This window comes from Eulemur rufifrons, chromosome 29 (assembly GCF_041146395.1).
Source record: "Eulemur rufifrons isolate Redbay chromosome 29, OSU_ERuf_1, whole genome shotgun sequence".
In the NCBI taxonomy this organism is placed as follows: domain Eukaryota; kingdom Metazoa; phylum Chordata; class Mammalia; order Primates; family Lemuridae; genus Eulemur; species Eulemur rufifrons.
Window position 1 is genome coordinate 61964764 of NC_091011.1, and position 15942 is coordinate 61980705.

Here is a 15942-nt window from a genome sequence, read left to right on the forward strand (position 1 = left end):
TTTTGGGAAATTAACCTGACGGTTTCTGTGGGCCAGGTTGCAGCTGTAACCTGGGGAAGGAAGCAGCAGGAGGCACTTGGAGGCTGGAAGGAATGTGAGGTGTGGAGGGAGGGGAGGACAGCCTTGTCCCTGTCCCGTTCGGGTAGCAGGGGACACCAACGGGCCGCTTGGGCTGGGGCGAGTCCTTACTCTGTGAGCCTGAGCTTCCTCTGGCTGGAAGGGCCGTAACCAGCTCACTTAGCAGTCTCCACTCAGTAAGTGTGAACTGAGACGGTTTTATTTTTTCTCCATTCCCTGTTTCCAGCCGCCTCTGTCCAATTTCCCTTTCTTGCCTCTCAACATCTTGCTTTCTTGTCACATTCCTAGTCCTCCACAGTTTAAAGCTTCCATCTCAAGACTCAACTCTTCCTGCCACCTCTGTCCCCTGAGGCTGGCACAGCTGGGGCTGGGGCTCAGGGTTGGGGGTTGGGCTGGGGTGGCTAGAGCTCTCCTCCCCCTCCACCTGGTGAGGGACTGGGAGCTGGAGAGGGTGGTGTCTGCGTAGCTGCCCCGTTGCTGTCTCCCGCTAAGGTTCCTTCTGGCTCCTCTGGCTCATGCTGACCAGCTGGCCATTGGTGACCTCCGCATAGCAGGGGCCCAAAGCTGGTGCGCTTGTGGGGCACATGTGTGGCTTTCAGAGCACCTGTGCAGTCTCCCCACTGCTCATGTCCCGACAGAGAGGTTCTGGCTCAGCCCTTCAGCCCCTCACTCCATTCCTGCCACCAGTCCCGGGCTGCTGGGCTCCCTCCCCCAGCAGGCAGAGGAAGGGGAGCAATGGTCCAAGTCCAGCTGCCTTCCACTGTGTCCACCACTGCTCTTACTGCACCACAGAGGGGGACAGGCTGCTCCACCGCCACCCTCCCTCTGCCCTGTTGTTGCCCCTTTTCTGAGTGTAAGCTGAACCCCAGCCCGGGTTCGCCCACGTGCCACACCTTGTGCCCTGGCACAGGGTTGCATGGGGCATAAAAGGTTCATGAAAGTCAGCACCTGCCCTGAGGGATGGGCCGTCTCACTCCTCAGTGGGCAGAAACCTTGTGACTCCCGTAATCTTCCTCCACAGGCTTCCTGCAGGGCCGGAGGGGCCGTGTGATGGACGGAGTCAAAGGGCAGGGTCTACCCATGGGTCAGCCTCGAGGAGGGGTCTGGTCCCAGCTCTTGGCTCTTCTCTTTAGAACAAGCACCAGTTGGTCCCCAAGCCTGAGTCCTACTCATCAATTCAGGACAGCAGAAATTCCCACTGCCCCTGCTGGTGGGAATGACAACAAGCCTGGATACAGGGCAACTGAGACCATGGTGCGTGTACTAGCATGTCCAGCTGTTACAGCCATCTCTGCTCTTTCTTTGCTTGTTTCACTTCTCCTTTGGAGCCCTCTGCGGAGACACATAGTGAATGTGGACATTTAAGATGGACGCGGAGCTGACCGGGACTGCCCGGTTGGCCTCTTGGGTACCACACAGTCACAGAAGCAGGTAATCAAAGAACAAACAGCCCTGTGGTGTTTAGTGTCTCCCTTAGTTACCACCCAAGCCTCTGTTTGAGTTCTTGCATGGCAACCAAACCAGGAGGGGAAGCTGAGTGGCGTCTGGAATAAGCCCGGGGTGTGAGGTGGGATTCGGGTGCTGGAGAATGTGCTGGAAGCACACACAGACGTGAACCATCAAGTATGCAGGAAGCAGTCACCCTCCTGGTTCTCCTAGGTGCCCTCTCAGGTAGGAAGTCCACTTTGTTTTGGAACCTTGCTTGGCCTACGTGGTTTGTATGGTACCATTGTATGGCAATGTCCCCAAAGAGGAAATTGCCTCTAGGAGACCTTGCTCAACTGTGGGCTTATCTGCAGCGAGCCCTGGGGGGCCATTAGGGTACCCATTAGGGGTACCCTGGAGGAGAAAGACGGTGAAAGAGCCACAGTCTAATCTTTGTGTAGACGTCACTTTCCCTCTTGTGTTAACTGGCTTGCACTAGAAGTCTTTCCCACTCTCAGGCTGGGAAAACAACTTTCATAGCAGAACTTTGTGTGTATGTCAACTCAGTTTTTCTGGAGATTTTGGTCCTTTTTCTGGAGCCTTGTGGAGCAACCTGAGGTTGGCAAGGTATCCTGTGGGAAACTGAGGCACTGAGGAACCATTGTCTTTGTCTTGTGCAAAGCAGATGCCCTCTGAGAGAGGGCCAAAGGTTCAACATAGTGATTCTTACATGCCCCTTCCTCATTCAAGAGCATCAAGAATCTTAGATGATCTTTTTAATGTTGTCAGCTTGAATTATTGAAAATGAGATTTTTAAATTAAATTTTATTTTTGAATAGGTAATATATGCATAATGCATGGAATTTAATTATGTTAAATTTGCAGATTAATTTAGGGATAATTTACATCTTTGATGAGTTATGTGGTAAAATCCTTAGAGGAACGTCTGGTACATAGTAAACACTTAGTAAATGTTGATGGTTATTATTTATGATGTTGAGTCTTCCTCATCCAGGAACAGAGTTCTAGATACTTGTTCCAGTCTTCATTTGTTTTCTTCAGGAGTATTTTGAAGTTTCCTTCATATAGATTTTGCACATTTTGATTATGGTTATTTCTAGTTCTTTCTTTTACTTTTTCTTTTTTTACACTCATAAATGGAATCTTTTCTTCCCTTGTATCTTTTAAGTGATTATTGTATGATGTATGGAAGTTTGTTAACAAATTGTCTTATTATTTGTCATGGTTTTTCAGTTGTTTCCTGCATTTTCCAGGTTTAAAAAGAATGAACATTTATATTCTTCCTCTCCTATTCCTATACCTTCTATTTCTTTCTCTTATCTAATTGCCAGGCCTACACCTTCTGAGCATTGTTAAATAATGATTAGAGTGTATGTTCCTGGCTTATTTCCCATTGTAAACTAAAAATAAAATCTTAAGTCCCCCACCAACTGAACAGGCTCCCTCTTGGCCAGAAAAACCTTAAAACTGCGTTCCCAGCCATAAAGGGAAGGGGGGTCAGACGCGCCTCCTTATGCCCCCTCCCTTTTGGAGTTTAGACCAATTGCAAACTGCACCCAAGGCCATGCAAGGCAAAGGTCAAATTGTGCCTTCAGGCCGTCAGTTTGCTTAACAGATCACTTTGAGTATATTGTGGCTTGTTCTCTGAGGAACAGACCCCTTTATCTGAACTCAAGCATTCCTTTCTGTTGGCTCCAAATCTTTAGACAAAGCTTTATTTCTTTAACCGATTACAAGTCAAAGAATCTTTGAACCCATCAATAACCTGTAAGTCCTCCCCGCCCCTCCCCCGCCAACCCCTTGGAGATGCCCTGCCTTTTCGGGCCAATTCAATGTATACCTTCTATGTATTGATTTATGATTTTACCTGCAATTCCTGTCTCCCTAAAATGTATAAAACCAAACTATAACCTGATTGCCTCAGGACCTCTTACTCAAGGCTTCTTAGGTACGGCTCCCTGGGCCATTGGTCACTCATATTCAGCTCAGAATAAACCTCTTTACATTATTAATATTTTACAGAGTTTGAGTTTTTTTCCTTTAGCACCATTAAACATGATGGTAGCTTTTGGGGTGAGAGAGAAATGTTTTATACGTTAAAGAGGCAGTAGCTTTTATTCTTATATCATTTAGAGTATTTCTAAGTCAAAATGGATTTCTAAATCAAATGCTTTTTGAAGATTTATGGAAATGACCATTTAATTTTCCTCTCTGATCTGCTAATACGATAAGTAAATAACTGGGTTTCCTAATACTGAGCCCTCTTCCATCTTGGACTTTTAGACTTGGCAGGAGGAACTGGCAATGCAAAGTGGGCCTTGAACGGTTCAGACTCTCACTGGAGGTAAACATTTGAGATTTTTCCCAGAAATATGGGCTTTTAGGGCCATAATCATTTGAGTTGAGGTGACATTTATTGTCACTGGGGAAAGAGTGAGGTTAGGAAGAACCCAATTTCTCATACTGAACACTATCATTTGGAACTTTATCATCAGATGTGAGAAGGGAACAGATCACAAAGGTTTGCAAGAAATACTTGAGATTTCTTATTAAAAAGAAAAAAAAAAAAGGCACATTCGAATCTCTCTTTCCCCAAAAGGCCATGCACTGTACCATGCTTTTGCTTCCATAGGTCAAATCCTATTTTTCAGAAGGCTGCGATACAGACTGTTTCTCACCCTCTTTTGTGAGTCTGAGAACCTAGTCGTTACCCTTACTCTCCAACACCAGGCTTACAGAGGATTCTAGTGGGAGCAGCCACACTAGAACCTGCCTTCAGGGTGTTGGAAGCAGACATCACCACAATAATCTCAAATAAGTAACATATTCACCATATCCTCTTTCATTTGGTCTAACTCCTATGCTTCCTTCAAGGCCCAAGCCCCACCTCCTCCATGGAGCCTTCCTGGATTGATCTAGCTCTTGATGAGCCTTCTTCCTATTGTTGCACCTGGTAGCTCCTCTTGCCTGCACATGGACTGCATGCCAAGAGCTTAGTACAACGTCTAACAAGTGCTTGGCCAAAAGTAGCAAGAGTTATCATACCGTAATTATCTGTTATGTGTCTGTTCTGTCTCCTCAACTAGAATGTCAGTCCTGCAATAATAGGCTTCATATTGCTCTCTTATCCCCAAGTGCCACCTACATAGAGGGTATCCAATAAATATTTGTTGTTTTTGTTGATCATCATTCCTCTTTGACTCTGGTGTGGTTTCCGCCCACCCCCCACCTTTACTGATACTCTCCAAATGCGGAGCTTTAGCTCTTCCTGCTTAATACTGGCATTTAAATAAGCTACCATCCTTCTACCTCCCATGAAGATGAGGAAAATGAGTTTCTCTTTGTGAAGGTGTAGTGTCCCATTCCAACAATAACTTACAAAGGAAGGCCCCACAAGAACATAAACTAGACAAAACTCTCAACTGTGCCAGTGGAAAAGAGTTGAGACAAAATAGTTTTCTGGCTCCATCAGCACCAAAGGATCCTGTGTAATTCCCAGAAGATGCAGGACCTAGCAAAGGTATGTTTAAATCCACTGTGCACAGAAGCTATCTATGTTTTGAGAAAGCCTCCAGGGAACTAGCTTTTGTATCATTCTCGTGGAAATGAAAAATGCCAGGATGTTTAATGAAAGAAGGATTCCTTGGGAGCTGGAGGATCTGCATGAGCATCGAAAGGTATACATTGTGGAAATTAAAGAAGTAGGAAGATACTGCATATACCGAAACAACATTTGATAATGCTTTATAGTTTATCAAGTATATGCATTTTCTTATACAGTACCTGTGCTGTGAGAGTGAGTTCCAGTAAGCTTGGTATTAGCCTGAGTTGTCTTGCTAGTTCCTGCATGAAACATGCTGATTAATAGTGTCGCTTTGTAATCATGGGTCTTAGAAGTTTCCGGATGGTTTGTACCGGCTTGTAAGCGTTTCTTATTGGTAACAGTGAGATTGATGATTTGCACCTGGTCTCCATGTGGACCTCGATGGGCTTTACTGTTGAGGCTGGTTATGTAGCAAGAACGTGCCTATAGCAAAAAGGAAAAAAAAGAAAAAAATTCCAGCAGAGATTCCATGGTTCCAAGGTAGTTGTGCATATGTTGGTGGGTCCTGATGCAAGTAAGTGCATCCTGCCATCCTTTAGAGAAAAGAGGACAAGAGCCTGCCCTTGGCCTCTGCAGAGCTCTTGCTGTGAGGCTGCCTTCAGCTGCCGTGCATGTCGTTACTTTAATTTTGTTGCTATACTATACCTTTTTTCTGTAGTAAAACTGTAGATTTGTAAGCATTGTCATTTAGGTCCTGTGAGTTTTCTTTAGCAATAGAACCCCATTTAACAGCCACTGTTAATGTAGCACCTCAGCCCTGAGAGGTGGAGTTGGCAGGGATCCCCAAAGAAGTGAAGGGATCCGCCCAAGGTCACACAGTCAAGTAACTGCAAAGCTAAAGCTTGAAACAAGATGCCTTGCTCCTTTCACAGTACTCTGATTTCTTCCATTACTGTTTTGATTAGGTAGTAGAGAGAAGAGGTATTTACTGAGTGATGTCTCAGGTGGGTCCTGTTTGTGTATTGAAAGCAGAGCTATAAGGTCGAGCAGATGGCATCACCCCACAACCTGGACCCACATCACCACTTTAGGTGTCAGAGGCCCAGGGTGGCCAGCTTCCTCCCCTCTAACGGAGGCTGGGGAGGCCTTAATTATCCCAACACAGGATTCCCAGAGCAGGCTGCACTGGTCCCTTGCTGGAAAGGCAGTGATTCAAGGGAAATAAGTGAGCACATCATGCATCCAGTTCTCAACCATGAGCAGGATGTGTCAGTGGGCTCGGTGACTGATAATACATCCTTTGTTTGCTTTTTTTTTTTCAAAGTGTGTGCTCCAAGCAATTCTAATTTAATTCTTAATTAAGATGCATGTGTAAGTCAAATTCGATTAAAGCCTCCTTCTTGATCTCTAGCACTCAGACCACCAAGAAAGCCTGGAAGACCAGCCTTGGAAGGAAGTCACACAGTGTCTTAGAGAGAGCCACCCTGGGCCTCTAGCCTTCCCTCTGCCACTGATCATCTGGGTGCCTTTGGGCACATCACTTAAACTCATCTGTATAGCAAATGGGTTGAACATTTTGTGAATATTGTTTTTTATTAATTGCTCTAATTTTAGGGTGTGACCCTAGCCACTTATTACTGCTACTGCTATTACTACTACTACTATTACTACTCCTTTTTTGATAGCAAGAAAGCTGGAGGAACAGGGTATTGAGCTAACGTCAGGAGAGCCCAGGTTGGCTGCCTTTCTTATCAGTATCTCCAGGGTGTCTGCTTTGAAATTTTTGGGATTCAATAGCATGGCCCTGGCACACATGGCCCTGCCCTGGGAGGAGAGGCCACCAGAAGAAAAGTAGAACATTTCTAGCAAGACTCTCAGCAGAAAGGCCATCTCTAAGGACAGTCTGGCTTCAGCCATAGATGGAGCGGGCAATTCCCAATGCGACTTCCTTGAGGGGCACTGGATACATCCACTTCTTTTCCCCAAAATATGACCATTCAAGGAGGACTATGAGAAGCTCTAAAAATTAAGGAGGCAGCATGGAGCTGTCCTAGGAGTCAGATGCCTTGGATTAGAATGCTGGATCTTTCATGGAATTAGTCTCTAAGACCCAGGTCTTGTCAAAGTTATATGATCAATTCAACAAATCAATGGATACACTCCCTGTAGAGCAAACCAGGAGCTGTCAGCAGGCAATATTTGGGGAGCGTGGCTTCTCTAAACTCCCCAGTTCCCCAAAAGAGATGCACTAAGGTTGGGGGCCACAGTGATCTGCCCATTCAGAGTGAGGCTGTGGAGAGCCCTGAGCCCACATCCAGCTCATACTCTAGCACAATTCTTTGCATTTTTCCCCAAACAGCCTCTCACAGATCACATCATCCAGATCCAACATCTGGGAACAAGGTCCAATTTCTTACCAGCCCCCAGAGCCATGTAGCTGCAGTGTCCCCAGGTCCTAGCTAACCATGATGCATCACATGCATGGTTGTGTGACAGGCATAGAGCAACTGACTGCCTGCAGCAGGTGTGTGCAGTCTGTTACCTAAAAGATCCAGATGCAGCCAGCCAGGGCCCACCATGGCCACTGGCAGAGTGTATGATCTCAGGTGTGTGACATGGCGACAGCAATACCTACATTCTAGGACTGTGGCGGAGATGAGTGGGATGAAGCAGCTAGTGCAATGCCTGGCGAGGAGGTGCTTGGTAAATGCAAGTGGTTACTTTAGTCTATTCATTGGGGCTGGGCACTGCCGTACCCCAGGCTACTCTTGAGAAAAACATAGCAAGTGCTATCTTTATCTTTGCTTCCTGACTGGTGGGGACAAGTCCTTGAGGAGGCGGGGAGAGGAAGGGGAAGAGTATGGGGGAGAAGGTGGGGTCCTGTGAGATAAACTGCCAACCTTTCATTTTGCATATGGCTGTCCAGTGAGAAAATACTCTCGTGAACAGTGCAGGGCGTGCCCTGGGGACTGTCACTTGTGGGGAGAGAGCACATGAAAGGTAGTATGCCTACAACACCCAACCCATCCAAACCATGGATTATTTTGTTCATTTCGAAAAACTACTTTGGGGAGCTTTTCATCTCTAAATATTCCAAGCATACTATTGTGCTCCTGGTTTTTAATCACAAAAATGCTATAATATTAAAGTCAATTTTAATAGATTACAAAAATCTATTCCTATTCGCATCATCTGAAACTTCAGCTGTTTTGATATTTCTGAGTCCTTGCACAATCCTTGTCCGTAAAACTTGATAATTCCACGAGCAACAATAACTTATGCATTATGCATTGTAGTCTCTAAACGAAATAAGGTGATTCTAGATTTATAAAAGCTTGTATCAGTGAATGTGCTTGTATTTCAATTTTTCCCACATTTCCATGTGCTCTTCTGCGCTTCCCCCCAACTGAAATAAAAACACCCTCCTACAATGGCCTGTTTTTTTCTAGAAATTTTATACCTTTCAGTAGGACAGGTCTCTCTGCTGTCCCTCTCCACCCCTGTGCCTTCTACTATTCCAGGTTCTTGGTCCCCGGTGGCCGATGGTGGCCAAGATTGGGAAGCTGGCTAGGAAGGAGGGCCTCCGTGTCAATTGTGGCTCTGTTATCTACTATTTGCTGTGTTTCTTTCAGCTCAGTTTCCTCACCTGTAAAATGATGTCATTGATACCTATCTGAGAGGGTTGTTTGAAGAGTAAATGAAACGAAGGATTTTACATTATGCACTTATATGAAACATTGGATAAATGGTCATTGTATTAGTTTCCTAGGGTTGCCATAACAAATTACCACAACTTTGGTGGCTTAAAACAACAGAAATTCATTCTCTCACAGTTCAGGAGACCAGAAGTCTGAAATCAAGGTAACGGCAGGGTTGGTTCCTTCTGGAGGCTCAGAGGGGAAGTCTGGTCCGTGGCTCCCTGCTATCTTCCGGTGGTCGCCCGCCATTCCTTGGCTTGTAGCTGCGTCTCTCCAGTCTCTGCCTCCATTATTTCATGGCCTTCTTCCCTCTGTGTGTGTCCTGTCTTCTTCTTATGAGGACACCAGTCACAGGATTTTGGGCCACCCCAATCCAGTATGACCTCCCCTTAACTTAATTAATTATACTTGCAAAGACTCTATTTCTGAATAAGGTACATTCTGCTATTCTTGGTGACCATTAATCTTTTGGGGCCACTATTCAATCCACTGCAGTAGCCACCATTATAGCAGCATGAAAGAAGATGGCCTGTTGCTCTCCTCCATACTAGCAAAGTCTTGCAGGGTGTCCTAGAGACCTTAGAACGGTCCCAGGGCTTTCCTGGAAGAAACACACTTCCTCTTAAATTGTAAAATCTCCTGTTATTAAGGCAGCCCAAGGCAGTTCACCTGCCCTCTCTGAGTCTCCTGTTTCCTTCTCTGTGAAACGCGAGTTAATTTGTCAACCAAGAAGCACTCACTGACCTTCCACAGGATGCCTGTAGCGTCCAATAATAGCAAATAATTGTCCTTGAGATTGCTAATGGGCGCGGGGAGATCGATCATGACTTTGGAGTTCTCCTGTCATGCACACTGAATTTCAGAGGACCATCCGGATCAAACACTGACACAGGGAAGCAAAACAAACTCTTGTAAACTGCTGGGCCCTTGCAAGAGAGAGGATGTCATCACCAGACTAGGTCCTTTCAGTGGGTGTCTGTCTCCTAAGGTATCACATTTCTCTTTTCCTGGCTCTTCACAAAGCCTGGGAGAAAAGAGAACGGGAGCAGGGGACAGGGAAAGACGGCAGCTTTATTTACTGAGTGACAGAAGCAGATTGTGTGGTTGTTTGGTGGTGGTTGTTTTCTTGGCCCCTAGAAGATCTCACACGTCCATTTTCAGCACTTGGCAGCAGCGTTTGTTCTTGGGGAGTGACCAGGTCCCCTCATTGCCCTGAGCCACGAATTGAAGCCACAGACCAAGCTGTTGAGTCCCTGTTCCCAGCAGCAGGCTCTGTGTTCATGTTGTTTCGCATCCTTTTACATCCACAGGGCGAGAGGCGCTATACCTGACCCACTTACCTGCTACAGGCAACGTGGCAGAGAATTCTCCACCTGAGACTTCAGTGCACAAGTTTTCTGTGAATTTATCAGCATCGCTGTCACCTGTGATCCCCGGGTTTCCCCTGATAATCAACTCAAGTCCCCTCACTGAAGCCTTCAGGGTCAATCAGCTGTCAGGCACTGACTTTGAGGTAAGCGGCCTCTTACTCTCCGTGGGAGTTGTCTGCAAAGACATGATCCTGCGAATGGGGTGGATGGGATTCTAGATCAGTGATGATTCCTCCCCTGTCTCTAGTTTAATCTTCCTTCTTATAAGACCCAGGAGTCCTGTTTGAGGCATCCCAGAGCCCTCTGCGCTAGAAGCCCCTGTAGTCTCTGGGCCTTTTCCATTTAATACTGTCCACACGAACATTACGGTCAATTTGTCACAAATAGAAGCCTGTTTCTTATTGCCAACAACTCTCACAGGTGTTAGGTGTGCTTTCAGTACTAAAGCCTCTTGGTGGGGTAACTTGGGTGTTAATTTCCTTCAGAGCCATGCCCTGACGAACTTGTGTCTGGGGACTTTGCTTCTCTGCAATTCTGTGACTTTTCAGAAGGAAATCTAAGAGGAAACACTTACAGGAAGACTGGCACCCTTTAATAAAAACATAAGTCTAAATGTGCAGCCCTACTGTTTCAACGTTTCCTCTTCGATAATTCAGACTTGATCATGGACATTCAAGAGCCATGCCACCACTACTCTGTTTTCTTGTCATTTGAGTCTTTTCCAAAGTTGTCACTTCCCCATAGAAAGAACAAACCTGCTCATTGCATATTTTCTGCTGATAACCTCAGAAGTCTTCTAAGCATGTCTTCAGGGTCCAGGTGTCTGGACCTACCTATACTTTGGTATCCCCCACTCCCACCCCTCCCTCAACTGGCCTAGGAACCTCCTGCATTTATCACGAGCCCAGCCACTGTCCCACCTACCATCCCCCCTGGTCCTTGTGGGGCCCAGTGGGCTCAGGCCTGCTTGGTCTCGGCTCTCTGCTTCGCTGAGGTTCATACTAGTTGTTCTTAAACATGGCTCATCGTTGGAGTCACTAGGGGAGCTTTTACAAAGTGTGCATATCTGGACCCTAAGGAAGACCCGAGGAACCCATAACTTGCGGCCAGAGCCCTGGCGTCTGGTATTCTCATCACCCCAGGGTGGGCCCTCAGGTATGCAAGGAGCACACACTCAGTCAGTCTCCATCTCGGCATCTGGTTGACATTCCTGGACCCCAGATGCTGGTTCTGTGACTTAACTATGCTGTCTACCTACTTCCTTGACTTCCAGCTTGTCTTTACCAACTGCTGCTCATCTCCTATCAGCCCTGCCGAGTGCTTGCCCTTACAGAGCACCTCATGGACGGAAGGACTTTGCATATCTTTACTCTTATAATCTTCAAATCACAAGGATTGTATCTTCTCACCCGTGGGGAAAATGAAGCACAGAGAGGTTAAGCAATTTGCCCTGGGTTGCACAGCTAGTAGGTAGCTGAGCTTAGAACCCAGGCAGTATGGCTTCAAAGCTCTCATTTTTAAAAACAGCTTTATTGATAAATAATTCATAGAGCATATAATCCACCCATTTAAATTGTATAATTCAGTCGTTTTTAATATGTTCACAGAGTTGTGCAACTATCACCACAGTCTAATTTTAGAACATTTTCATCACCCCAAAACAAAATCCTGTATCCATTATCAATGCTCCCCTATTCCTTCATCCCCCTAGTCCCTGGCAACCAAAAATCTACTTTCTGTCTTTATGGATTTGCCTGTTCTGGACATTTCATGTGAATGGAATTGTACGGTACATGGTCTTTAGTGACTGGCTTCTTGCACTTAGCATAAAGTCTCACCACCAGGCCCAGTTGTGTTAATAACCAAAAGGGTCTATTAGCATAATTGAGGACATATGTGAGATTTAGTCCTTGATGTCTCAAAGGGCTCTGGGCCTTTGGCAGGTTCCAGGGGCTAAGTCGGTGGCGGTGGGGGTGTCTACAGATGTGAGAGGTCACAGCTGGCCTCTAGGTAGCTTCAGCATGACCTTCCTACCAGGGGCCACTGGTGTTTGGGCTGTCAGCAGCTCTAGAGTCTGGCAATGCCTCCCTGGCCTTGGTTCTTGGTGTCTCTCCCACGTCTCCAAAATACTTACAGTGCAGAGGACAAAACCTCCTAACAATGGAAGAATATGTGGAAAGGCAGAAAAAAGTGAACACTTTGTTGATTAAGCAAATATCATTCCTTATTTATGCAGATGTATCCTTCGTCTCCTGTTCATTCTTGGGCGTGGCCTCAGGAAAATTAGAATGGAGTAATTTAGCAATCCCAGGGAAGCACAGCATCCTTCCATAACAATGAGAAAATCCAACTATATCCAGGGTAGCCAAGGGACTTGCCTAGGAGCCTAGCCCCAAGTAGCGACAAGTTTTTCAATTCCATCTCCAGCCAATTGCACAAAGCCGTTTCCCGAATATATTTCTTTCCTACGAAAAGCAGCATCCCATGCAGTCCCTTAGTGCAGCCGCATAGGCCTTATGCTGGGAGGACGGTGAACGGAAGATGGTCTCTAGGATGCTGGTTGCTTCCTTCCTAGAAATAATCCCTTTGCAAAATGCGTGCATACAAAACAGATCTTCTTTCCCGTGGTTACTAACAATTCTGCATTTTGTTTTAGGTTGTCACCACTGGGAAGGAACAACTAGATTTTGAAACAGGACCAAACATATTTGACTTGCAGATTTATGTTAAGGACGACGTTGGTGTCACAGACCTGCAGGTCCTGACTGTCCAGGTAACAGATGTGAACGAGCCACCTCAGTTTCCAGGCAACTTGGCGCAAGGTAAAATACAGCAGGGTGTGCACTGTGGCCCAGACGGTGGTGCCAGGGAGGGCCCTGGGGAACAGAGGAAAACAGAAAAAGTAAATAAACAAGCATCTGTTTCCCTGGAAAAGGCAGCTGCTTAATGAGCAGGGAATAAATGAAATGTCCTCCAGCTCAGCACTCCCAATAATCATGTCCAATGCTTTTCAAAGCCCTTCACTTCCTTGGTTTCGTGTGGACCCCTCCAGTCCTAGGGAGCAAACTGAGGCTCAGAGACCTCAAGTGAATCACTCTGAAGGAACCTGGGCTGAGCCCATCATAGGGCCAGCCATGTGTACTGTGGTCATTGGCTGACTGATTCATTCTCCCTGTGGGCTCTGACTCCTTGAGGACAGTGTGTGTCTGCACAGAACAGGGACAACATAAGGGGCCAGAGCATGGAGTAGCTTCCTACGTGATCTCAACCAAGCTCATGGCTTGGAACACCATCCCTATACTGAAAACCCCCAAGTCTATTGTTTTAGTCCAACCCCAGCACTTTATGAGTTTCCAAAAATGGAAAGTTGGCCGGTGTCGTACTCATGGCTTTTATTATTGCTTTCCTCTGTCTCACAATACCAACACACTTGGTTTCTTTTGGTTGTGTACGGCTGCGCTGATTTTGGAATTCCCTGTTTGCTGTCTCTAATAAAATGTTCCTTATTCCACTTTGGACACTGGCGTAGGTCTAGACCTCTACATAGTAGAAGGAGCAAACCCTGGATTCATTTACCAGGTTGAGGCCTTCGATCCGGAAGACACAAGCCGAAACACACCCCTCAGTGTAAGTGTCCTCGTCCTACTGAAGAGGTGCTTGTCCATGCTGGCTTTGAAACAGGAGCCTCGTGTCCCGAGTCTTGGCAGAGCAGGTTTGGGCAGTAGCACTCGGGGACCATGCTGTCCACGGCCAAAGCACAGAGTACAGGGGATAGTTGGAATGGGTAAGCCAGCTCTGGAGACAGACACCCCAGGTGGGATTTGTGGCTCTGTGTGATCTGGGGCAAGTTCGTAACCTCTCTGAACTTTGATTTATACATCTGTAAAATAGGAAGCATAACAGCACCTACCACAGGAGGGGTTGTGAGTAACAAATAGATAATGCATGTAAAACCACTTTGCACAGTGCTGGGCATATCAAAACTGCTCAATATTTTAAAAATCTAAGCTGATAAAAATCCACCTATGTTATTTTTAAAGCATAAATTGTATATTCCAGAGCCAGGCATTAACATATCTTTCTCAAGAGATAAAGCCAAGCTACTTCGAACCAAGTTTAAAAAATGTCATCTTAGTTCACTACAACCTCAAACTCCTGGGCTCAAGGGATCCTCCTGCCTGTGGCTGGGCCTACAGGTGTGCACCACCACACCCAGCTAATTTTTCTATTTTTTTTTTTTTTTGGTAGAGATGGGGTCTCACTCTTGCTCAGGCTGCTCTTAAACTCCTGAGATTAAGGGATCCCCCTGCCAGCCTCCCAGAGTGCTAGGATTACAGGCGTGAGCCACCACACCTGGCCTCTTCTCTCCCATTCTAACCAGTTTCCTTATGGGAAGTATCCGTGGGGCTATTGTAACCACCAACCCTCAGGGGAAGCCTCTTAGCTCATCCCGGGCACGGATGCCTCAGCTGCTAGCTCTGCCCACCAGCGTGCCCCATGTGTACACTGCAGCTGGGGAACCGGGTTGGAGAGAAAAAATTGAAGCAAATCCCACCAGACTAACCTTGGAGCAGGCTACGCACTGGCCAACCCTGCCTAACAGAGAAGAGAATCCTTGAAATGTGACACTCAGGGAATTGGTAACACCAGGAGGCTGTTTCTACTGTTTGCTGCATGATTTGCAGCTTCAACGGGACTGCTTTTCTAACAGGAGGATGTAAGCCTTGGAAATATACTCCAAGACCAATATATACGGTCTACAGGGTCTGAAACAAAGCCATTATAAGATTATTGGACACAACTTACAGTAAAGAAATAGTCTGTTTTTATTAGAAGATGATCCTTCTGTGCAAACAAAAATTCATTCATTCATTCACTCATTCATTCGAGATTCATTCACATCAGTATTTACGTGGATATCACAAGTGTTTGCATAGTCATTCACTATGGGTGTCTACTATGTGCTAAGGGCAATACTAGGTGCTTTAAATGCATACTTATTCATAACATTCTTGTGATGCCAGTTAGGAAATGTGTTTGTCTGCAAATAACATAAAACTTAACCCCAGTGGTAGATATGGGATTTCTTTCTCTTCCATAACAAGACGTCTAGAAGCAGGCAGGCAGTTCAGCACCAGTGCAGCTGCTACTACCATCAGGAGCCTGGGCTCTTCCTATGTTTCTGCTCTTCCGTCCAGAGCATGTGTGTTGGCTTTGTCCTCTTTTTCTCACTTCATGATTGCAAGATGGCTGCTGTGCTGCCAGGCTTCACTTCTGAGTTCCATGCAGGAAGAAGAAAGAAGGAAGTAGGAAGGGAAAGTGGGCAGGCTTGGTCTGTCCCTTTTTTGGCAGGAAAACAAAAACTCTCTTAGAAGCCCTACCCAGAGGACTTTTGCTACATCTCACTGGCCAGGACTGTGCCCTATGGCCACTGTTGTTTGATGGTGACCAGGGGAAAAGGGATCCTAAATGGAGATTAGGTCAGCAATCCAAAGTATAGTCCCTCACTTAGGTATTTAGTTCATTTCAACATTTACTCAGAACTCACCATATGGATTCTATTAGATACTTTGGATAGATTGACCTTAAGAAATACACAGTCTGGATGGGAGACACTCGTGTAGGGGAAACAAGTAATATCTTTTCCTCATGTGCTGCAAGGTTTGCAGCTGACACCCCTCTAACAAAAGACAGATTATCAAGAGAAAAGCATAACAAATTTATTTAACGAAAGTTTTTACATGACACAGAAGGCTTCAGAAATGAAAATGCAAAGACCCAGGGAAAACTGTATTTTTATGCTTAG

At 46.0% G+C, this 15942-nt stretch overlaps 1 protein-coding gene across 1 annotated transcript in view; it reads left to right on the forward strand.

Moving 5' to 3' along the window:
- Positions 1–1703: 1703 nt before the first annotated feature.
- CDHR3 (cadherin related family member 3) overlaps positions 1704–15942 on the forward strand; it is a 53317-nt gene continuing 39078 nt past the window's right edge. Inside the window, exons 1-4 of the mRNA XM_069461650.1 lie at positions 1704–1749; positions 10077–10279; positions 12793–12958; positions 13666–13763. Coding sequence (XP_069317751.1) covers positions 1704–1749; positions 10077–10279; positions 12793–12958; positions 13666–13763 — 513 coding nt within the window. The remainder of the gene's footprint in view (positions 1750–10076; positions 10280–12792; positions 12959–13665; positions 13764–15942) is intronic.